General features: G+C 34.3%; 3 protein-coding genes across 5 annotated transcripts; all 3 read left to right on the forward strand.

Moving 5' to 3' along the window:
- Positions 1–1,416: 1,416 nt before the first annotated feature.
- On the forward strand, positions 1,417–8,044 carry LOC104236143 (uncharacterized). The gene is made up of 7 exons (XM_009790022.2): positions 1,417–2,265; positions 4,870–4,908; positions 5,003–5,073; positions 6,854–6,918; positions 7,015–7,104; positions 7,194–7,286; positions 7,418–8,044. The coding sequence occupies exons 1-7, from the start codon at positions 1,643–1,645 to the stop codon at positions 7,826–7,828; spliced, it is 1,392 nt and encodes a 463-aa protein (XP_009788324.1). The 5' UTR covers positions 1,417–1,642; the 3' UTR covers positions 7,829–8,044.
- A 9,889-nt stretch (positions 8,045–17,933) lies between these two features.
- On the forward strand, positions 17,934–20,727 carry LOC104236144 (type IV inositol polyphosphate 5-phosphatase 9-like). 3 transcript variants are annotated; one of them, XM_009790023.2, is made up of 7 exons: positions 17,934–18,177; positions 18,280–18,387; positions 18,521–18,839; positions 18,943–19,127; positions 19,553–19,661; positions 19,890–20,044; positions 20,236–20,727. In XM_009790023.2, exons 1-7 carry the CDS (start codon positions 18,068–18,070, stop codon positions 20,408–20,410), a joined length of 1,161 nt encoding a protein of 386 aa, XP_009788325.1. In that variant the 5' UTR covers positions 17,934–18,067; the 3' UTR covers positions 20,411–20,727. The 3 variants fall into 3 exon arrangements, with proteins under 3 accessions (XP_009788325.1, XP_009788326.1, XP_070024724.1); XM_009790024.2 differs by having other exon boundaries at positions 19,556–19,661; XM_070168623.1 differs by having other exon boundaries at positions 18,292–18,387.
- Positions 20,728–23,645: 2,918 nt separating this feature from the next.
- On the forward strand, positions 23,646–24,591 carry LOC138888265 (uncharacterized). Its single transcript, XM_070170096.1, has 3 exons — positions 23,646–23,869; positions 23,928–24,142; positions 24,356–24,591. The coding sequence occupies exons 1-3, from the start codon at positions 23,646–23,648 to the stop codon at positions 24,589–24,591; spliced, it is 675 nt and encodes a 224-aa protein (XP_070026197.1).
- Positions 24,592–24,965: the final 374 nt, after the last annotated feature.

Below are 24,965 nucleotides of genomic sequence, written 5' to 3' on the forward strand. Positions count from 1 at the left end.
TGTTTAGTTTAGATATTGTATTCTTCATTAGAATATTAGGGTAAGCTAGGTTTGGATTTTTTAAATTAGAATATTATGGTATCTTTAGTTTGAATAATATATTCCAAATTAAAATATTATGGTCTGTTTAGTTAGAATATTTTATTCCAAATTAGTATATATGGTAAATTAGGTTTGGTTTGTATTCCAAAGTAGAATATCGTTATATGTTTTAGAATATATGGAGGCATAGCGTGTAATATTTTTGGGATATTTGATATAATTTCAAAACTTAGGTATATCATGAAAGTGAGTTTTATAAACGGGTATATCATGTAACTTCCCCTAAAAATAGCACGAGCTAGTCAGTTTTCAGACTGGTCATTGAAAAATAGTCAGCGTTTGAAAGTCATTGAAAAATAGTCAGCGTTTGAAAGTCATTGAAAAATAGCCACTATTTTGCTGCAACACGGAAAGTTTCAGCATAATATACTGTAGATCGGTGCACCTGTGTATGAACTTTCAGCAAATTATGCTGGACCGGTATATTATACTGGAACTCCAGCATATTATGCTGGAACTCCAGTATAGTTCCAGTATATTATACTGCAGTATTTTCCGGAGTTTGAACTGTATTTTGGTTTAGATTTATCTTTACATGAAAAGTGGCTAAAATTTGATTACTTTTGAAACTATGGCTATTTTTAAATGACCACTTGTAAATCTGACTATTTTTAAATTTTTCCCGGTTACTGACGATCCACAATCCACAATAGGACCCTGGGCCTCTTTTTTCCACTTGGTGTTCCTTAAGCCCAATGGTTACTTTTGGATGTGGAGCTACTGAAACCGAAACAGGAACTGTTGGTCCATGGGTTATAATTAGTAATAAATTTCAGTAAAGTAACTTGCATGAAAAGAAAATCTACCTATGTTGAAATAAATCCACTACTACATGGATAGTATAAGAAGATATGATTAGTTTGTTTGCAAGAAAATACAGAACCTTTATTTATGGAAAGAAACCAATTAATGAACACAATACAACCTAATAGTGGCAGTTTAAGGTGTGAAATGGATGAGTCATTTAATTTTGACCCGACAAAAAAGATTATTTGAACTGAAACTAATACTGACCATTCAAAGTTTTCCGGTGAGGCCATGACCAAATAAATTACATCAACATTGATCATATTCCGATGAAGTCAAAATTGACAACAGTATAAAAACCAAGTGACCGGTGCTCCAAGTCACTTTCTCTTTCAGGTGAAACATCGTGGTCCGTAAATGGCACGTGTCATGATCAATTTTACTGCTGTGACTGTGTCAAAACTTATCGCCGCATAAGAAAACATGTGCTTAGGTGACACGTGGTAGCATCATTGACCGCTAGTCTGTAGCGTAATTTTCTGGGCCTTTATTTATTCATAACTTCTCGGAAGCTTGAGGAGGGTGGTGGCCGAGACCGAAGGAAAAAACCTTTACGCATCCCCCTTCAGCCTTCCAACTTCTTCTCTTCTCTTCTCAAACTCTCTCCCCATTTCCTTATCTAATTTTTTAAAAATATTCCGTATTCAACTTTGCTTTCCGGAATAACCACAATCTTATCTAAATTTTTCCTACCAACAAATTCGAAATTTTGTTCATCCAATTTTTCCATTTTATGATTTGCTTGACAAGTCATAAGTTGTGTATACCTCCACGAATTGAATCACATTTCGGAACCTATATTAACACTAAACGAAATTTGAGATTAATTAATTCTGGGAATTTTCATAAATATTTATCCGAGTTGAAATCGTTGACGACGTTTGGGATAAAAAGAAGGACGACATCAACAACAATGGCGGTCGAAATAGCGAAAGCAAACGAAGCGACGTTAATATTGACGTCAGGTGCAAGCGGGAGAATCAGCGCACTATTTTCGTTGTGCGTATTGAGAAGTTTGTTCCTTTTGATAAATGCTTTCGTGTTGTTATTGTTGTTGCCATTTCGTGGACGGAGGAGGATGACGTCGCCGGCGGCGTCGGGGTCGCAGGAGAAGACCGGGAAGGAGGAAAAAGCGACGGCGTTGGAAAGGAAGGGTCCGGTGGTTCGAGTGCCGTCGAAAATGGTGCCGCGGAAGAGCGCGGTGGAGCAGGAGGTGGCGGCGAGACGATCGCTGGCGATAAGGAGAGTGCTTCAGGATGATGATAAAGAGACGCTGAGGGAATTTTCGCTGTTTGTTACGTCAAGAGGAGACACCATGTTCACGCAATCATGGACACCTGTTTCCTTCAAAATCAGGTAATTAATTGATTACTCCTAAGCCCTTATTTAGCTTTTAAATATTATTAAAATGAGAAAATGTGATTTATTATATTAGTAGTGTGTGTATTTTAAAATTCTAATCGAAAAATTACGCAATGGATAGTAGTAATGGAAAGCCATTACTCTTCGGGATTGATTACCTGTAATCATTATTATTCTCAGCGTCTTTTTTTTTTATTTGATTAATGTGGTGAGTATATTATTCCAAATTCAGAAGGACCCCTTTCTTGGTGTTTTGGAAGGTCCTAGGATGTTTGAATAGAGGGGAATTTCACTTTAGTCCTTCAAATATCTAAAAATTCTAACTTTATTCCTTGTGATATCACTATTAAGTACATTTAATCTTCAACTTATTGAAATGTCTATTTTTAATCCCCTTTACTTCTGAATCTTAATAAATTTAATGAATTATATACCATTACATTTATGTGATTTTTAATGATTATGTTAAGTTTGTTTTTACTCCATATTTGTGAGTAATATTCTAAAAGTCATCTAAATATAACATATTTCCTAGATAAAGGGATAAAAGTAAACAATTTTAATAAATTGAAGGTCAAGTATGCCCTGTTATAAATTACCAGGATTAACATTAAAATTTATTAATAACTGAGGGACCTAAAGTGCAATTATTGCTTAAATTAATTTCTTTTTGTGTTTTTATTTCTGCCATGCAATGTCTTCTTGTTGTGAGCTTCTTGCTTTCCACGTTAGTGTTGGACAGGATTACAAACTAGTGGACTGATAACTTTGAAAAATGAGTTGCATGGCGATTTCTGCTGATGCTTAGGGAATGCAGATTTTTTGTATTGTGATATTTAATTACTAGAATGGAATTTTGTTCTGCTTAAATTTCCACCATACAGCAGAGCTTAGAGTATTTTTCAGAGAATTATTCTTCTTGTTTTTATCGTGTTCTGAGCGTGACTGCACAGTAACGCGTAATAATGGCAAGGGTATTTCTGTTGTCTTGATTAGCTAAGTTGATATTAACCATTATTCCTTTTGTGCGGTGCCTGCAATTATTCTGAATGCAAAATTGAATGGTATACTTTTATCGTCTTAATGTATGGTGTATTTTCTTTTTTGCTTTCAGAAAATTTTGGTTCTCCACATTCTTTTAAATATATTTGAGCTAAAAAAGCTCCTGTTTTAACAGGTTCTTGACGTTTTAAAAATAATATTCCTAGTAGTTGAATGGTTATTCTCCATTTGAATTTCATCTTTGACTACAATTTTACTAGACGTTCTTTATAATTTTGGCTGAAAGTGATATGTGATGGGTCTGTTATAAGTGCTTAAAAGGAATATTGCAGCTTCTTGCAAATAATGGGAGTTGGTCCCTAGAGTGGACCGCTTCCCAAGAATCCCAAAACCCAAGTCACAAATGATGATATTTTCTGATTATTTTGTGTGGTAGCCATGGGCATAATGGGAGGTCCGGCTTTTTCCTCGCATGAGCTGCCATAACGTGGCAGCTCTTTTCAAAATATCTCACAAGTCCAATTGGCTCACAATGTAACTAGATGCCTTGTTAAGAAATGAACTAAAGAGACTTCCGGTGACTAGTATTTATGCTCTTGTTTTTTCACTATTGGACACAAACATGAATACAAAATCCTGCTCCGATTAAAAGGTAATTAAGAGGTCGTTTGGCATAGTGTGTTAGAGAAAATAATGTATGTATTAGCTTTGTGTATTAGTAATGTTTTGTTTGGTACACTTTTTCAACCTATGTATAACTAATACAAGCATTAGTTATACGCTCTATTTGGTATTATCCTGTGTATAGCTAATGCATAGAAAATCATGTCATTAGCTATACAAAGGCTATTAATGCATGCATTAGCATGGTTAATGACAAAATTATCCTTAAAGTCCCTTAAGTTAAAGAATATGGAGGGCATTTTTGTAAACAATTAAATTTCTTAAAAATTATGCACTGCATTTTAATTTTTAATACACCACACCAAACAATGCATAAGAAATAATCTCTGTATAACTAATGCTTGCATTACTAATCCATGCATTACTAACCCCTGCATTACTAATGCACCTTATTTAGCATTATTCTTATACGCCCTACCAAACGACCCCTAAGGGTGATACTAAGAAACGAGTGCATTAAATTAATTTTCGTTCCAAATATGGTAAACCTCCGCTTCATTTTATACAACAACGTTTGACTGAACATGAAATTCAAGAAAATATGAAAAACTTTAGAACTTATAGACTTAAATATGCTTTGGCATTTTTGTGGTTATAACATAATGACATTAAGTGTAAAATGGGTAGTTGAAAGTTAAAATATGTAAAATAAAACAAATGGAGTAATTGCTTGGTTCAGCTTCTCTTGCTGTTGATACACAGTAAATTATGTTGTTTTCCTTCTATTTCACGTTTCTCTTGGTTAGTTTTATGGGTAGTTGAAAGTTAAAATTATGTTGATACACAGCTTCTCTTGGTTCAGCTTCTCTTGCTTGGTTCAGCAAAAACATTTGATCATCTATATTGCACGTTTTGCTCCACACAAGTTTTCTGTTGAAATAAAGTTTTATGATGTTATTTGTCTTGGTGCAGGGGTTTGGTTTTCTTGTTGCATGGCCTCAATGAACACAGGTTTACATTTGTCTTGCAAGGCTCTCGTGATTTTTAATTTCGATTCAAATGTTCATTATATCTTAAAGTCTCTGCATTCTTCATTTTGCAACAGCGGCCGGTATAATGATTTCGCCAAGAAGCTAAATGCAAATGGCTATAAAGTTTATGGAATGGACTGGATTGGTAAGTTCTGTGCTTGCGAAACGCATTACTATTATACAGCGCTTGCTTAAATAATTTATATATTCCCTGGTATTCTTGCATTCTGGCATCTTAGTTCTGTTTATTTTTTCTTGTCTGGTGAATTTGATAAAATTGACTCTCAAGGTATAGTTGATTGGCGTCCTCTATCTCAAAGCGGTGTTCTTATTTTATTTTATTTCTGTTCTCCTGTTTCTTTCATTATGTATGTTGACTGAACTATAGCAGTACTCTTCATCAAGGCACTCTGAGGCTTATCTTTAAATTCCTCACTCTTTCCTTTATTTTAGGAACAATGGTTTTGTGCTTAGTCTAGTTTCGATCCCTGCCAGAAATCTGGCTCTCTTTTTTCTTTATCTTGTTTTGTTTTCATCTCAATTTATCCAAATCCTAGTCTTTATGGATGTTCAATCCCTTAAGATTTTGTCCGCTCTTTAATTACGAGTGAGTACTCTGCCAACATTCAAATGCTAAAAATCTTTACTAAATGAGATCTGTGTTAGTTTTGCTGTGTATTGATTATTCCAGTGATGCTTCCCTGTAATAATATAATGCTCTAAAATTTACACTATTTTCTCCCACTTGCTTGCTCTCCAATCTGATCTGTTCTTTCCAATGGAAAGATATCAAGACATCTTATACTTTCGTATCTTTCGCTAGGATCGGATCTTGTTGTAATGTGTTTTACCAATTGCCAGAAACCTAAAGAATGTCTTTGCTTTCTCCATTAAGCTTCTTTGATTGTTGTATTAAAGAAGGAGCAAATAAAGCAGAAAAAAGGAAATGAAATGTGCTACTTCCCCGCTTTGGAGTGTGGGTTGGGGGGAAGGTGAAAGGTTAAAGGAAAATGCTCCGACGATGCTCCACGTATATCTAATAAAAGCTTCAGCGCCAGCAGGTTATCCAAGAATTATCTTTAGAAGTCATCCACCAGCTGGCTGGCGATGAACTGTTCGACTGCACACTGATACTTATGCGATTATTACGAACTCATTGGTTCTTCACATAACAGAGACGAGAAAATACATGGTTATCTGGGTGTATGTGAGAGTAAATCATAAAATACCTATACCACACTACTTAATGCGCAATTTTCTTTCTCTTCTCTATGATATAAGACCTAAATTTTAGGTGGTTCATCTATCGATTTTAAACCTGAATGTCATTTTCTTCCCTTTCTCAAGCTTTAAAATTCTGATATTCATCTGTCGATGATCTATAGAGGAAGAAAATTTATTGTATGGTTGCTGTTATTATGGTTGAGAAGTCAGTCTTCAACTATGCATCTATGTCGCATGTTGCAGGGGTTGGATTTCCTCCAATCAGGGTGCCATTGGTGCGAAAAAGTAACATGTGAAGCTCCATCTCATAAGTAAGCTATTAAATTGAATCTTTGTATCTGCCTCTGTGCATGAAAGGGTAATGGAGGGAGGAGAAGGTGCTTACAACTCCATTTTAAAGACATTTTACTGGAAAGAAAATCCTAATATACTATCACGCATTAACGAGGGCCATGTCTCAGAAAGTAATATTCAATCTGACTCTAACTGTTGTCTTGAAACCTTGAATTTGTCTGAAATCACCCCTTTCTCTCATTGTAGGCCTTGGCCTTTTCTACTATTTATTGCTTATTAACTGTGTATGTTTAAGTTTATCACTGGAATGCATTTGGTAGTGTGTAAATAGTTCTGTACCAATTAAGGGTGACTCTGAATCCTTTGGGAATGTTCTTTCTAAAATTTCAAGCTTCTTCCTCACGCAGGACATGGTGGAAGTGATGGACTGCACGCTTATGTCCCTTCTCTTGATGATGCTGTCAATGACATGGTATGATTATTTTATTTTTCATGCATAGCGTAAAAAAGCTGAAACATGAAACATTTGAGTTAGTCTTATTTACAACCTTTCTTCCACTTGGTGCAGAAACACTTTCTCTCGAAGGTTTTAGCTGAAAATCCTGGACTTCCGTGTTTTTGCTTTGGACATTCGACTGGTGCAGCTATAGTCCTTAAGGTAAATGAAACTGATGGTTTTCTGCTCAATTATCTGTCGAATTGGTAATCAAGACTGTCGCTGACTCTGTCCTTCACTGATACTTGTAGGCAGCACTTGATCCAAAGGTAGAATCTAGGATTGCTGGCGTTGTATTAACTTCACCTGCTGTAGGAGTTCAACCAGCTCATCCAATTTTCACAGTAAGTGTTCGTTTCAAAATCAAATTCCTGCTTTTGTCTTGTATTTTTTCATTGAACATTAAATAACGTAGATGTGATCATTTTTGTTGTTGAGCCTTAACGATTATGGAGTTCTGATTCTTAATTTATAGGTACTTGCTCCAATTGTCTCATTCCTAATGCCAAGATACCAGTTCAGTGCAGCAAACAAAAGGGGTGCCGTAGTATCTAGGGATCCGGCAGCATTACTGGCCAAGTATTCAGATCCACTAGTATTCACTGGATCCATTAGGGTACGAACAGGTTATGAGATTCTTCGGATAACTGCTTACTTGCAACAGAATCTGAGCAAGTTGACAGTACCATTCCTAGTTCTTCATGGCTCTGATGATGCGGTCACTGACCCGGAAGGTTCTAAGAAACTCTACGAAGAGGCTTCTTCAACTGATAAAAGTATCAAACTGTATCAAGGGTTGCTGCATGACCTGCTTTTCGAGCCGGAAAGAGAAGAAGTAATGAAGGACGTAATTGACTGGTTGAACCAAAGATTGCTGAATTGTTAAGGACTATAACGGTTCAATCAGAAGAGATCGATAGGGGGGAAATTGCAGAATCCGAAGAGATTATAGAGAGGAAGAGAATTGAACTTTGCTCAATTAGTTTTAAGCACATTAAAACTTGGTTGAAGCCCTGCATTCTTAGATGTTATGTAAACTAATCTATACTCAGTTTGTCAATTTTCTTGGAAAGGAATACTCTAAGGGAATCTTTTCTGTTTCCAGGATGGACTTTTGTGATTCAGAAATTAGTTTCCTCCGGTTTGTTTGGGGTAACCGTTTTTGTGAAAGGTCAAAAGCGGTTTATTAATTTATTTTCATCATGCTTTGATTTTAGAGCTTTTGTAAGTACAATAACTCCTCAGATAAACACAATTGATGAATAACCGACTGTCAAAGTAAAGCAACCATTCAAAACGTTTTCTTTTGTTTCTTGACCTGTCTTTAGTAATTTCTACGTATTATTTTATGTTATCTTAACAGCAAGACAGCTGTGAAAAGAGAAATAAAAATATGTGATAGCGTTCCTCTTTCTGTTTGGAAGATATATTAAGAAGACTCCAGCCTGTGTAATAGTGACTAATTCATATCTTTTATTACTTGTGAAACATAAGAGGGAGAAAAAAGGCCATGGAGCAAGTAATAGTGACTAATTCATATATTTTATTAATTTGATTCAACGTGTGGCTCGTGCCCGTAGTTTACTTCCGGTTAGTTTAAGAGTAACTTTTAAAGTGTTCAATATAATAATGTTCTGGCTTAAGAAGACCATAATAATCTTTATATGCCATGACTTCTTGTTTTTTGGTTCTAATTTATAAGTAGCAAGAGTTATATTTCTTTTTGTTACTGATAGAACACAGATTTTACTTCTTGGGGATTGAGAAGTCGTAAGTAGTACTCATTAAACTTAGCAAGCCTATCCAAGATACACTATTGCAAATAAATCCAGTGCTTAATAATTGCACTTTTATGTTCTCCTATTTTTTTTTTCCTCTTTTCTGATGTTTGGAGTGAGAGAGAGTTCCACTAAACGGTTTAAAATTTAAGGAAATATATGAAAGGAACGTCTATGCTAAAAGACAAGAATATGGACCACTTGCACTAGGTGGATGTCAACAATTAGATGAAATTCATGTGGTCGGCTTTGATGTCATGAATAGTGCCTTCCAGGACATACTACAGAGATCGGATCTCTCATACTTTGCTTAGATTTATCGTTCTATTTTTTTCTTTTTTTCTTTCTTTTATAGTCGTTGTGCCGCTTTATGTGTACCTTAAATTTTGTATCGAATGTTTGTTACCTCTCGCTTTGTACTAAGTCTTTCTTCTCTCGCCAGTACAAATATTAAGTCTTTCTTCTTTTAGGTAGGAATATACATAAACCGAATTGGTTCAGTTACTACATAAAAAATAAGGCATTTGTGATGGTTATTTTTACGTATAACGGCGCTTTTAAACCGCCGAAATGTTCAAATCCCACATGAACCCATATTCCTTAACTTAGATATGCCCTGGGCTCATTACCATCTGATTAAAGAGATGGAGATCAACACAAATTTCATTTGCCTACTAGGCTACTACTCTCTCCGGTCCACTTTAATTAATTTTTTGGCATTTTTTTGTGGTCCAAAATATTTGATTTTTCAAATATCAAATCAAATATTAGAAAGAACTAACTTCTTTTTTATCAAAGTTGGCCTGAGAGTAAAGAGCCTAAGAGTATTTGTTGTATTTTCAATGAACAAATTAAGGTGATCAATTACATTGTTAATGAATATTAAAAGGTGAATTCCTTAATAAGTGTGAAAACAGTCAAAAAAAAAATTAAAGTGGAACCAGAGGGAGTACTGTTTAATCTGTACTCTGTATAGCCTATTCTTTTCCACCAATTCCCTTTCCCTCATTCTAAATTATGCGGTATTTGATTCCTTAAAAAGTGTTTTCCATTAAAAGTTTTGTTTTTATATATGAAGCAAAGATTTGGCTATACAACAAGAAAGTAGGAGGGACAAATATTTAGTCCATCCAGTACGTAGGCCAAGAGATAGGGAAAAAAAAAATGCCAGGAGATATGGGTTCATTAAGCTAATTAATTCCAAAAGTTGAGTTGAAAACAACGTGATAAATAAATAAAACATTTTGACAGTAATGATCTAATTATATTCCAACACGTAGCTTCGACCCGTAAATAAACGTTTTCCAAGCGTCTTTTGCTGATTAGTCCAAAAGGTATCCTTTGGTGTAACTCATATACTTACTATATATATATTGTTACTCCGTACTTTAATTTATATCGAGTAGGTCCTTTCTGGGTACTCATTGTTAGGTGTTTGTCCTGATTTTCTTACCATGTTTGATTTTTTTATCTCTCGAAGGAAAGGACAACATATTTACCATACTTGAGTTTTTTTTTTCTTAGTAGGAAATTATAAATCTCCCATATATGACGAGTCATTTTTCTTGTAGGAAAAAGTTTGGACTTCTATAAATTGAGGATCATTTTCATTTTGTAGCATCCACAATGTAGCCATATGGGGGTTACAACTCATAAACCCGAGACTATATCTAATGAAGATTGGAATTTCGAACACCAATAAGTATGTGGATATATACGACAATGGGTTGAAGATAATGTTCGCAACCATATCGTGAATGAGACACATGCGAGATCATAGTGGGAAAAGCTAGAGACTTTTTAGCTTCAAAAACTGGAAACAACAAGTTATTCCTACTAAAGCAATTGATGTCCTTTAAATACAAGGATGATAGTCATATCCTTGATCACATAAATGATTTCCAAGGAAATCTTCATCAGCTATCTGGAATGAGAGTTAATTTTGATGATGAGATATAAGGACTTTGGCTTCTTAATACTCTGTCAGATTCTTGGGAAATGCTTCGTGTTTCTTTGACAATTTCGGCTTCTGGTAGTAAGGTGACCATGAAATATGCTAAAAGTAGTGTGTTGAACGAGGAAGTAAGGAAAAAATCTCAAGGTTCGTCCTCACATGAAGACCGGGGGAGAGATAGAACAAGAGATTCGAGGAATAGAGGTAAAAATAGAAGTAAGTCAATGTCCAAATACCATAATATTACGTGCAGCTATTGTGGCAAGAAAGGGCATATCAAAAGGTTCTGCCACAAGTTGAAGCAAGACATTAAAGAAGGAAAGAAATAAGAAAATAACGAGAACAATGTTGCTGCTATTGTTCGAGATGACCTTCGTTTTGCTTGTGATGAAAACGTCATCAATTTGATATCCCATGAGACGAGCTAGATAGCAGATTCTGGAGCTACCTCACTTATCACATTAAAGAAGGAAAGACATTTGAAAATAACGAGAACAATGTTGTTGTTATTGTTCAAGATGACCTTCGTTTTGCTTGTGATGAAAACATCATCAATTTGGTATCCCATGAGACGAGCTGAATAGCAGATTTTGGAGCTGCCTCACATGTCACACCAAGAAAAGGCTTTTTCTCATCTTATACTCCTATTGATTCTGGAGTGGTAAAGAGAGGCAATGCTAGTGAAGTTAAGGTGTTTAGTGTTGGCACAGTTTGTTTGAAAATTAATCATGGTTCAACGTTAGTTCTTCAAAATGTCAAACATGCTCCAGAATTTCCTTTCAATTTGGTCTCCGCAGGAAGATTAGATGATGAAGGTTACTATATGCCCTCTTTAATGGCCAATAGAAGCTCACCAAAGGCTCATTAGTAGTGACTCGATGAGTTAAGTCTTTTCATTTGTATGTGATACAACGCTTTATTTTAATGACTCCATAAATCTGGTGAAAAGTAACACTTTATCAAAATTGTGATACAGAAGATTGAGTCATATGAGCGAGAGGGGTATTACGTGTTCGGCTAAGAAAAATTTACTTTCTGGAATGAAACAAGCAAAGCTGAAAATGTGTATCTATTGTTTAGTTTGAAAACAGAAAGAGTTTCCTTTCATAGCCATCCTACTTCAAGAAAGCCTGAATTATTTAGGCTAGTACACTCTGATTTGTGTGGTCCTTTTAAAGTAAAGTCAAAAAATGGTGCACTTTACTTTGTGACCTTCATTGATGATCATTCTCGCAACCTCTAGGTGTAGGTGTATCCTTTTAAATCTAAAGATCAAACACTTGGCGTGTTTAGGAAATTTTAGGCTTTAGCTGAGAAACATACGGGGAAGAAATTAAAATGTAATCGTACTGACAATAGTAGTGAATATTATGGTCACTTTGATAACTATTGCAAGGAACAAGAAATTCGTCATCAGAAAACTCTGCCCAAGACACTTTATTGAATGGTTTGGCAGAGAGGATGAATAGAACTCTAGTTGAGAGAGTTAGATGCTTGCTTTCAGAGGCTAAACTTCCAAATACATTTTGGGCGGAATCACTAAATACTATTGCTTATGTATCAATTGTTCTCATGTTGTTGCTTTGGATGGTGATGTCCCAGACAGAGTTTGGTTTGCCAAAGATATTTTTATGATCACCTGAGAGTTTTTGGGTGTAAAGCTTGTGTGCATGTTCCTAAAGATGAGAGATCGAGACTGGATGTCATAACTAAGCAGTGCATCTTTATTGATTATGGTCAAGATGAGTTTGGATATTGTTTTTATGATCTAGTTGACAATAAACTTATTAGAATTCGCGATGCAATATCTTTGAAGACCAGACTATTGAAGATATTTACAAAGCTGAGAAAGATAGATCAGAGCAATGAGAGCTTAATTAATATTGATCTAGTTTCTGTTGCTAAGACACCTATTACACATGAAGGAACCCAAGACAATAATGAAGATAATGATCAAGATCAAAATGATCATCATGGTATAAATGTTATGGATGGTCCAGTTAATGAAGTTGTGGTTGATCAACAACCAATTCATGTTCAGTTAACTAATTCAGATACTCCTGAAACCTCTCTTAGAAGATCTACAAAGGAAAAACAAAAATCTATGCGCTATCCTCCTGATGAGTATGTACTTTTGACTGACATGGGAGAACCTGAGAATTATGATGAAGCCATGCAAAATACTCACAAAGATCAGTGGATAAAAGTGATAGAAGATGAGATGAAGTCACTCCACAAGAATGACACATATGAGTTAGTGAAATTACTGAAAGGTAAAAGAGCTTTATCAAACAAATGGATGTTCAGATTAAAGAAAGATAACCATACCTCTGCGTTTAAATACAAGGCCAGGTTAGTTGTTAACGGTTTTGGCCAGAAGAAGGGAGTTGACTTTGATGAAATTTTCTCCCCTACTGTGAAGATGTCTTTTATTCGTGTGGTTCTAGGCTTAGCCGCGAGTCTAGATTTAGAGGTTGAGCAGATGGATGTAAAGACTGTTTTTCTTCGTGGTGATTTAGGTGAGGAGATTTATCTGGAGCAACCTGAGGGTTTTGTAACTACGGAAAAAGAAAATTACATCTACAAACTAAAAAAGAGCTTGTATGGATTGAAACAAGCTCCATGGTAATGATATTGAAGTTTGAATCTGTCATAGAAAAATAAGGGTACAAGAAAATTTCTTCAGTCCACTGTGTATTCTTTCAGAAGTTCTCTAATGATGATTTTATTATCTTATTGTTTTATGTGGATGATATGCTTATTGTTCTCAAGAATAAGTCCAAAAATGTAGTCCTTAAGAAGTTGTTGAGCAAATCGTTTGCGATGAAGGACTTGTGGCCAACAAAGAAAATCTTGGGCATTCAAATCCATCAACATAAAGATAGAAAGGAGTTATTTTATTCCCCAAATCAATATATTGAGAAGGTACTTAAGAGGTTCAATATGAAAGATGCAAAAGTGGTTAGTACTCCTCTTGCTAAACACTTTAAACTGAGTATTAGTTAGAGTCCATCTACTGATGAAGAGAAAAATGAGATGTCTCGTATTCCTTACTCTTCAGTTATTGGTAGTCTAATGTATGCTATGGTTTGCACTAGACCAAATATTGCACATGCCATTGGTACTGTTAGTAGATTCCTTTCTAATCCTGGAAAGAAATATTGGGATGCAGTAAAATGGATATTAACCTGAAAGGTACTTCAGATTTGAAGCAGTGCTTTAACAGTGGCAAACCTGAACTTGTTTGTTACACAGACTCTGATTTAGGAGGCAATCTTGATAATTCAAGATCCACTTCCGGTTATTTGATTACTTTGAAAAGGGAGATTCTTGACAATCTAGACTATAGAAGTGCATTAGCTCTATCCACCATAAAAGTTGAATATATTGTTATCATAGAAGATGCCAAAGAACTATTATGGATGAAGGAGTTTATTAATGATCTTGGCTTTGAACAACCAACGTACATCTTATTTTGTGATAATCAGAGAGTTATCTGTCTCACCAAGCACTCCACTTTTCCTTCTAAGACCAAACATATAAATAGAAAGTATCATTGGATAAGAATGACTGTGGAAGAGAAATTATTTGACGTTGAGAAGATACACACTGATGAAAATCCTTTGGATATGCTGATAAAAGCGGTGGCTGCAGATAAGCATACGTTTTGTAGAAAATTGGCAGACATGAAGCATGTCAACAGTTCCTCTACTTGAAGACATATTTGGCTTCTTGGATGGAAGGGAAGTTTGTTGGGCCCATGTCCATATTGTCCAGCCAAAGGTCTGATGGTCTAATCCTATTCTCTTTTAGTTTTCATTACTATTCGGAATTGAATTCGTTTTTTATTCCTATTTAGTGTTGGTTTTGGCTTTAAGAGAAAGCACCACTCATTATCTATAAATTGGACAACCTTAGAGAATTGTTCTATGCTCATTGGTACAAGTCTTTGAAAGACTTTAACACATAAGAATGGTTTTTGAGAGAGCTTTCATCAAGAGAGAAGAGAAGAATAAGTGTTTGTTTTGTTGTAGATTTTGTTCCGGCCAGCTAATTTCAAATCACGTTTTCCGACTCGTTAACCGTTGGATCGGGCTAAAATTTTGATTGTGTGTTCTTAACATCTTGCTCTTTGATTTAAATGGTGGAGATCGAATTTGAATTCCTGTAGCAACCGATTTTGAACCCCGAACAACAGCTCCATTTTTGTGATTTCTCCTCTTTATTCAACTGATTTGTTGTTGTTATTGTTGCTCCGTGTTTGACACTTGTTGTGTAGCCAATTTGGAGAACTTTTGTAACTCTCTTATTGTTATAGTGGATCTTTTTGGATCTTTGTGATCCCGTGGTTTTTACCGTCGATTTGAAAGGTTTTCCACATTAAAATTTGGTGTTATTTATCTTCTTTATTTTCGAGTTTGCCTCTTCCTCGACACAACACTGATCTATTTTTTCATTGGTAATACTATATTTCGGTAACAAAATTTAATAAATATGTGCTAATAAGACTATATTTTCCTTCTGATACATCATTTCTATATTCCCCAGATGAGTGACCAAATTAGATTTATATTTATCCATATTTGTTGTAGATTACATTGAAAAAACACATAAAAAGAGGATAAGATTTCAAAATAGGATTTGTCATTGAAAATGTCAAAACGAAGAGAAGAAGAACGTCGATTTAAAATCAAGGAAGTATTTGCGACAATTTAGAAAATAATAAAATAAAAAGGAAAGACCATAAAAAAAAAGGAGCTAGATAATATAAAAAATATGATCCTCCAAAAGTGTAGTTCCTAATCATGATTGGCTAGTGATACCAAATTGCCAATTAACAACCAATATTGTTGAGCAATAAGTATCGAGCATTCTTTTGATGTGAAAAGAACTTTAATACTACGTAGTATTCTTTTTGACACTATGTCAATGTCATTAGTGTTGATAATTTGAAGAAGTTGATTGGTACTCCAAAGCCTAACCCACGTAAAACAAACCTCTCATGTTGATCTGCGTTAATAAAATAGAATAGCCAATTAGTTGACTAAAATATGCTTTAAATATATTTCTTTAATACACTTTTGGATTTGGCACACAATATTTTTCTCCGTCCATCCAATTACAAAAGCCATGGATGAGTGGCTGACCCAACTTGAAGTATAGACATTGGAATTGTATATAATATTGTTCGTGGTGTACGGATTTCTAATATACTACTACTAAAACTTTTACTTAAAACATAAATCTTACTCTTGACATCAAATTTTTTTTGCATGCAGTGCTTTTGCTGTCTTCCAATTCCTTTTTCGGAAAGGATGGAATCAAAGGTTAATTGGTTTGTTACGGACCAATGTAGAGTCGACAAATAACCCAAGCAAGGAAGGAGCTTATTAATAAACAATGGAATAATATAGTATTTGGTTGATTATATATATACGCCTGATCCAACCCAGACAAATACGGAAAGTAACAAATATTGAATGCAAAAATGTTGGGACCTAAACATTTAACGTGCATGGTTTGTGTCTTGAATTCAAATTGCAACCCACTTCATAAATTCACGATCCAAAATTAGAAAAGAGATTTGGTTGAACCTCGTAAATCGATACTTATTTCTTCTGCTCTAGTTATTTTGTATGATTATATGATAATTAACTACCGGTATTCCTCAAAAAAAAAAAAAAAACAGATAGTACTACAAAAATGCATAGCGAGCATTTCTTTATTCTTCTCCAGATAGATCACTCTTGCCAATGGTCCAAAATCGCTTATCCCAGATGTTACCATCTTTAATAAGAATATCTTTGATCATGAGACAGCCAGTACCTAGCAGATCAAATTTATTTTAACCCTATTTATTATATTCACATTTTATAGCCATATGGTTCGAGCTAAAAGCCGTGCAACTGTGGATCCGTGGCTGAGATAGCTAATTAATATCTTATACCACCCAGTAGGGGTGTCAATGGTTCGGTTCGGCCGGTTATTTTATAAAATTTATATCATACCAATTTTTCGGTTATTCTATTATGTATAACCAAAATTAAACTTTTTGAAATCATCCCAATCATGTCGGTTTCTCTTCGGTATCAGTACGATTTGATTAATTTCGGTATTTTTTTAAATGTCATATAAAGGTCACTAGTAAAAGTAGAATGCAATAACATACATGCTTTTATAGGACTTAGCAAAACTCTCTAAGACAATTTTGTTGTTTAAATGGTGATGAATTATGAAAACATGAAAGATGGCCTGAGTATAAATTCATCAACTACTCTACCACTGCGTAAAAGAAACCACGCAAAGATAAAGAAAAGATAAACCACACAAGTAAAAAGATATTAACCTAGTTGAAACTCAAGAATAAAGTATATAGAAGATTAAATATTCAAAAAGATTAATAGAAATCATACGAAGGGAAACATATTCAATACATTGTAGTTTGTTACTCATAATCATTAGAATATTTTGTATCTTGCTAGTGAATATGCTGGAAATAATTTAGTTTCAGTAGTAGTAGCATAATAGGATTGTTTTGATCTTAATTATTTGTTGGCTTGTAATCATTTTTATAATTCAAATACCTAGGGAAAAATTTAGTACTTTATTATTTTTAAACTTAATATATAAATATATTTTTCATATGTAAATTTATTCGATCGGTACGGTTCGGTATTTTTTCGATTTATTTTCATAAAATAAAAAACATATCCTAATTATCGATACGGGTGTAGATTTATATAAAAACCTACGATTTTATTAAAAAAACTAAAAATCGGTTCGGTGCAGTACAATTCGGTCGGTTTAGTCGGTTTTTAAATATCCATTAACTCCCTTGCCCTAGAACAATAATTATTAGGGAAAAGTGACAACCTTTCCAATCATCGTAGCCTCTTTCTCATCCCCCACCACCCTCTCTTATATTAACCTTCCCTTCCGCTTTCGGTATGTAATTAAAATGATTAATTAGTGACAAAATTATACTATAAAAACTGAATAGTCCAACTTGCATCATCCCTCACATCACTCTCCCCTTGAGGCTGTCCTTCCAATTATAGATTGAATATGTTTCTTTTACTGCTGTGTTTAACTACTTCTTTCCCTTTATATAAGCATTTCCAGAATAGACCACCTACCATTAGCAATATTTCTAGTCTAGTGTTCTACTACTTGTTTTCACCTTTTTACATTCAGGAATAGACCATTTACTAGTTAAAGTCTTATAGAACTCCCACAAGCCTTTTTGTCCCCCCTCATATATATATATATATACACGAACTTCTCCTTTAACTATTGCCCACCATCTCTCTATCTCTATCCCCCACATTTGCCCATATTTATGACATAATTTCTGCACTTTGTTTCTTCTGTCTCTGCCCACTCCTCCGAGGTCATGTGGCTTACTTTAGCAGCTAACAAGATCCTAGAGGACAGAGTCAACGATCAAGACTCACCAGCTGATTCTGAAACGTCAGAATCTTTAGCTGAGATTCAAAATTTCACGTATACATTTCTCATTTTTTTATCTATAACATTTACAAATTCTTCTATACACTTCCATTTTATCTTATACATATTCCTGTCCCTTTTTTTCTTTTGGAAAAGATTATTTGTTAGCTCATGGAATGTTGGAGGCATTACACCACCTGCCGAATTAAACATGGAAGACTTGCTCGACACTCGAAATGAGTTGGCTGACATCTATGTTCTCGGGTAATACTTACTGACTTTATTGTTATAGTGAGTAAAGTTGAGTTACTTTAACGTGACAAAAGATATTGTAGCTCTTTTTCCTATTACATCAGAAATTAGCCGCCAAAAGTTGTACTTTATAAACTTTTGTCAGGTTTCAAGAAATCGTACCTCTGAATGCTGGAAATATTATGGTGACAGAGAATACAAGCATATCCATGCAATGGAATTCTCTTATTAGAGCAGCTCTCAACAAGACTACTATTGGTCATCAGAAGGCAGAGGTGGGCGAAAGTCAAAAGGTTTACCCACTAAAGAGAGAGAATAATTCAACACATTTTGACTGCATAATTAGCAAACAAATGGTAGGAATTTTTATTACCATATGGGCAAGGACTCCCCTGCTTCCCTATATCAGACATACAAGTGTCTCCTCTGTAGGCTGTGGTATCTTCGGCTGTCTTGGCAACAAGGTACACAATTTTAAATGTCACTATCTGTAATTTCTTCATTTAGCACACTACAGATTAATTACTGCACAACTCTTTGGTTTACTGAGCAATTGATAATATACAGGGTTCAGTTTCGGTGAGATTTTGCTTGCACGAAACAAGCTTCTGCTTTGTGTGTTGTCATTTGGCTTCTGGTGGAAAAGAAGGGGACAAGAGAGAGCGAAATGCAAATGCCTCCCAAATACTATCGCGCACTAGATTTCCTTCTGATCCATTTCACTGTTTACCCAGCAAAATTTTACAGCACGAGTATGTACAGCTCTCGAATTTTGCATGTTTTATACGATATAATTTTTCAACAAAGGATCCAGTTTCCAAAGGTAGTTTTAGAAACTAGTTCTAACACAGTAAACGGTTTAATTATGTTTCATAAAGTAAAAGGCGTAAATTACAAGTTAAAAGAAAGTTAATTAGCTACATAAAATGTCAAATATGCTTACCTAACCTCTTGTAGTGTCGTCATGTGGATGCTCACTTATTTAGCAAATAAGTCAAAGTTTTCATTTATTTTAGCAAACAAAGAAGATTTCGCTTTGCAAGCAGTGATTATTATATATCAAGTGGTGAATATCTTGAAACATTTAATTATCTTCTAAATACCACAAAATTTGCACGCAGCGATTAGTATATCAGTTATATTTTCTAACAGAAACAAGCTACGTAATGTCATGCAGCAGGGTGATTTGGCTTGGCGACCTGAATTACAGGATTTACTTACCAGAACCCACAACTAGATCTTTAGTCAATGACCAGCAATGGAGCACATTATTACAAAACGATCAGGTATTCTAAATCATGATCGATCAGTAAATAATAAATAATTTAACACGAACTGTGTAATAAATTTTTACTCTATTTTTGTAATTTAACAGCCAGAAATTAAGCTAGTTCCACCTTTTATGATTAGTTATCTATACAGTGTCGATGTATAATATTTAGTATTAATAGTATACTAGTAATCTAGTATAACCATTACTCTGAAGTTGACGTTGAAAAACTTGTAAACTGAAGCTTAAGGCTGAACTAAGAGAAGGCTGTACCTTTGAGGGATGGAATGAGGAAGAAATCGAGTTTCCACCGACATATAAATATAACTTAGATTCTGATGATTATTATGGCTGCAATGATCAGAATGGAAAAAAGGGAAAGAGTCGAACCCCAGCTTGGTAAGTGGCAAAAGATCATAATTTCTTTTTATGTTAAGTGCAAATTAAAGATCATCATATATTTTAGTTTTATTTTTTGGTTGCAAAGATCATGCATGATTAATTCCATTTGATGTGTCAAGATATCCCAGAACAAATAGAACTGCAAATCTACTAATAAATAAAGATTGAAGTAATTAATTTTTGTGCAGGTGTGATCGGATAATATGGTTTGGGAAAGGACTGAAGCAAAGGCAGTATAATAGAAGTGAGTGTAAACTATCGGACCACAGACCAGTACGAGCAATTTTCACAGCAGAGGTCAAGGTTCAATGTCAATCTACAGAGGCTTCAGAAAATTTGGTCAAAATGTTTGATAACTTGTGAAAAATTTCAAATCATGGCAATTGTGATTGATCATGATTCATGGTTAAAGCTTGAAGCAGTTTTCAAACACAAACAATAGGCTAATTTTCTGGTGCTGAAAGACGAGCTAAATTTTCGAACACCAACATAACTTTTGTGTAAACAGCAACGAAATAATGATTTTTTGGGGCAAACTTCCTCTTTTTCTTTTCAAGTTTTTATGTAATAAAAAAAGTCACAGTGAGACGGGGAGGGATGGCCCATATTGTAAAAATACTTACAACCAGGGCGGATCTAGCGTGTAGTATACGTGTTTCCGGGAATCCAATAACTTTTGCGTAGACCCTATATTTTTGTTAAAAACTTTATTAAATATCTATAAATATCAATTTGTGAACCCAGTTATTATTGTATATTAATTTGAAATTGCGACAGGAATCCATAAACTTAAAATCCTGGATCCGCCTCTGCTTACAACAAGTGAAAAACTTTTTAATAATGAGAATCAGTAGTGAAGCTAGAAATTTTCTTAAGAGTGTTCAAACTTTAAAAAAGTAAAAAAAAAATCCGATAAAGGGTGTTCAATATGTATCATATACCTATGTACGCAATATAATTTTTCGACGAACGATGGTCAATTGACCACCCTCATGACCATGTGGTTTCACCACTAATGAGAAATACCAAGGGTTACTTACCAAAAAAAAAAAAAAGCAAAAAAAAAAATGAGAATAGTGAATACCAAAGGTTATTATGATACATATGAATCTCAGCCCTCAAGGGGGTCAAGCAAAGATACCCATTTTTTATTTTATTTATGGTCCACTTCCTAGGAAACTAAAATTGCACGGGGCGTCCTATTAGGACCCCCATTTAACTTATATCCATTTTTTTAATTTTTTTTTTAATTTGTACCTATTTTTTAAATAAATTCAGCCCCATTTCTCCTCCTTCGTTTTCTTTTTCTTAGTCTTTCTTCTGCTGCTGTTGGTGCTGCTATGAACTTCAGTTCATGGGATGATTGCCATAAATATGAGTTATAAAATTGAAAAGTAGGGAGCCCAGTTGTTCTCATGTGAAATTTTCCCTATTTTATCTACTTTGGATTGAATTGTGCATAGATAAATTTGTTAGATGATAACAATGAGACCGTGTATTTACATTTTTGCAAGCTGGTTCATTTTTACGTTATTATATGCCAAAGGAAAGATGCCTCAGATATAACGACATAATGTTTCTAATTAAACAGGTTAATTAAGGGAAAGACGAAAACTTCATAAGATTATCGTGAAAAGCCTACCAAATAACTAAGATACTGTATGCCACAATTGAAATCGCAAGTCATATTTTCCATTTGCGAGCATCTGGAAATGCTTGGGAACACAAATGATTAGCTTCAACTCCTGTCAGATATCAATTTATTAATTAATAGCTAAGGCAAAACAAAAACTTCAGCTCTAAAGCTGAAGTTCGCCAGATACAAAACAAAAACTTCAGGTCCGTCTACTAGAATGCTGAAGTTTTGCGTGATTGTCTTTGCTACTTTAGTCCCGTATGCTGAATTTATGCGAAAAAGTGGGTAAGCTTATAATTTTTTTGCAAAGCGGATACAAATTAAAACGTGACACAAAAAGCGGGTATAGATACAAATGCCCCTCTTCAATCTGTAACGTAGATGCATTGTATAATTATGATCTTGAAGCTAAGTCAAATCTTACAAATTCATTTATCTCATTTGAGAACTAAAGAATTGCCAAGCGATTTCTCATTATTTAGCTTCTCATTGGACTTCATGAATTTTGGTGGAGCCAGCCCTTCGGCTATGAGTTTGATCGAATCCAGTAAAACTATATATTTGTTTTAATAAACTTATTAAATATGTATAAATTATTAATTTAAAATCTAATAATTTAAAAGGGTTAATATTCTAAAACTATAAACTTCAAATTGTGGGACCACCTTTGTTCATGAATAGAGTTTAGGAACTTATGCAGTGCGGCTAACATTAACTTCTTTAGACAAAATTTTTGTCATGAGTTAAAATTTGAAAGAATATCGTTAACATTTCTATAAGGCTGTGCTAATTTGGTAAATATCGAATTACCGTATCGAAATAAAAAAATTTGGTATTTGATATTCGGTATAGTATTTGGTTTAAGTTTTTAAAAAAATTGGTATTAAGGATGATATTAGGTATTATAAAATAAAATACCAAAATATCGATACTGTACCGAATATATATTATATTATACAATACACATATTATTAATTATAACATAAATATAAAAACTCTAAGATTTTACTTTCATTTATTCTCTATGTTCATCAATTAACTCTAAGCAAGTAACAAGACATTTCGAATGAACAAATTTATTCCTTTATGTATAGTTTTCTCTCTCTGGGTTGAAATTTTCTAGTTTTGGACAAATTTTTTGTTAACAAACGTTTTTTTATTTTTGTACTTTAATTAATAGTATTATAGCCTATGACTCTAAGCACTAGTTAATATTCAAACCGAAGTTACCGAACTGAATAAATCGAAACCGAAAGGAGAAAAATAAAACCATATCGAATTTAATTAGGTACAGTATTGATATACCATTTTAGAAAACGGAATATCGAAAATACCGATCTGAAATGTGTAAATACCTTATTGTACCGACCGATACCGCTACATTTCTATGTACAGTTTGTAGTCAGCCTTCTTTTTTCATCTTCACAAGTACGGAATGAGTATCTATACTAAAAATAAATAATGGAGTAATAAAAAGGAGGAAAAACCTTTGTCAAATTAATCCTAACTCTTTCTTTCTCGAGGATAATTAATGGAATACTAGGAGTAACTAAAATTCCATTTTGACTTTTAACTGTTGAGAAATGTATTGATACAGGACAATGCTAGTTAGTTGTTATTTATCAACCATAGCTAGCTAACTAGAGTACATACTAGTAACTATAGTTGAGTTAGAGATTAGTTAGTATAAATATATGTTAGTTGGGAAGTTGTAGGTGTTGTACAGTATACTTTCTCAATGGAATAGTAATATTTCCATTTTCTCAGTTCTTCTTCTCTCGTCTTCATCTTTCACTCTTCAGATCTGGATTGGAAGCTAACTGAATTCATCAATTCGACATGGTATCAGAGCAGATAATCAATCAAATCTAGGGTTCTTCACTGTGAATTTACTGAAGAACGAGAGATAAATCGATATTTTGTTTTGTTCTCTGTTTTGGTTCAAAAATCTAATTTTCTCCAATGGCAGTTGATGAAGTTGCCGATCAAAGCTCGATTGTGATTGATCGCAATCATCCTTTGTATTTGTATCTATCCGATATACCTGGAGCATTGTCATTAGGTTTTCAGTTGATCGGAATAGAGAATTACACTATGTGGAGCCAAGCTATGGAGGTTTCACTGTTGACTCGCAACAAGCTGGGATTTATTGATGGAACCATCAATCGCGACACTTATGGAGATAAGTATGCTAATCTCTGGGATTGATGCTATAGTGAAATCATGGATTATGCATAATGTTAGTTGTGATTTGTTGTGTGGTGTTCTGTTTCGCTCAAATGCATGTGCGATTTGGGCTGATCTGCGTGAGCATTTTGATAAGGTGAATGCTTCACGCATGTATTATCTTCACAGAGAAATCTTCACATTGACTCAAGGAATGACTAGTGTTTCTGTCTATTACTCTAAACTGAAGGATCTCTGGGATGAATATGACTCAATAATGCCACCTCCTACCTGTTGTGATAAGTCTAAAAAGTTTGTAGATCACCAACAATATCAGTGACTATGGCAATTTCTGATGGGACTTAATGATAGTTACAGTCAAGCCCGTAGTCAAATTCTTATGAAGTCTAAAATCCCCACTGTTAATCAAGCATATGCAATGATTTTACAAGATGAAAGTCAAAAAATTGTGGCTGGTAATAGTTGATATGTTCCTGATTCATCAGATCCCACAGCCTTGTACTCATCAAAATTGCGGCAAAAGATGAAGAAAAACTACAATTTGGAGTGTGACTATTGTAATATGAAAGGACATACAAGAGATAACGGCTACAAGTTATTAAGGTGTGAATATTACAACATAAAAGGGCATTTGAAGACAAATTACTACAAGTTGAATGGGTACCCTGCAGATTTTAAGCCAAAGAGGAAGGCAAATATGACCAGCAGTGTTCCAAGTTAATGTGCTTATGCTCCATCAGATGGAATGTCAATTAAATCACAGAGTTATGGTCAACAAGGACCTGGACAAGGACAACAACTAGGGCACCAACAGTATGCACCAGCACCAACTTTTACATCTGAGCAGTATCAACAAATCCTTACTATGCTGAATAAAACACATGCCTCAGAGACTCCTACTTCTGCACATATGGCAGGTAATGTTTCCTATGTTCAACAGTCTGATGAAAAGTGGATTGTGGATACTGGATCCACTAATCACATGGTTGGTAACCAAGACATTTTGCATGACAAAGTGATAATAGGAAATGTAGGTAGTGTCCAGCTTCCTACAGGTGATTCAGTCAAAGTGTCTCATGTTAGAAGTTGCCAACT

This window comes from Nicotiana sylvestris, chromosome 3 (assembly GCF_000393655.2).
Source record: "Nicotiana sylvestris chromosome 3, ASM39365v2, whole genome shotgun sequence".
NCBI classification, from domain to species: domain Eukaryota; kingdom Viridiplantae; phylum Streptophyta; class Magnoliopsida; order Solanales; family Solanaceae; genus Nicotiana; species Nicotiana sylvestris.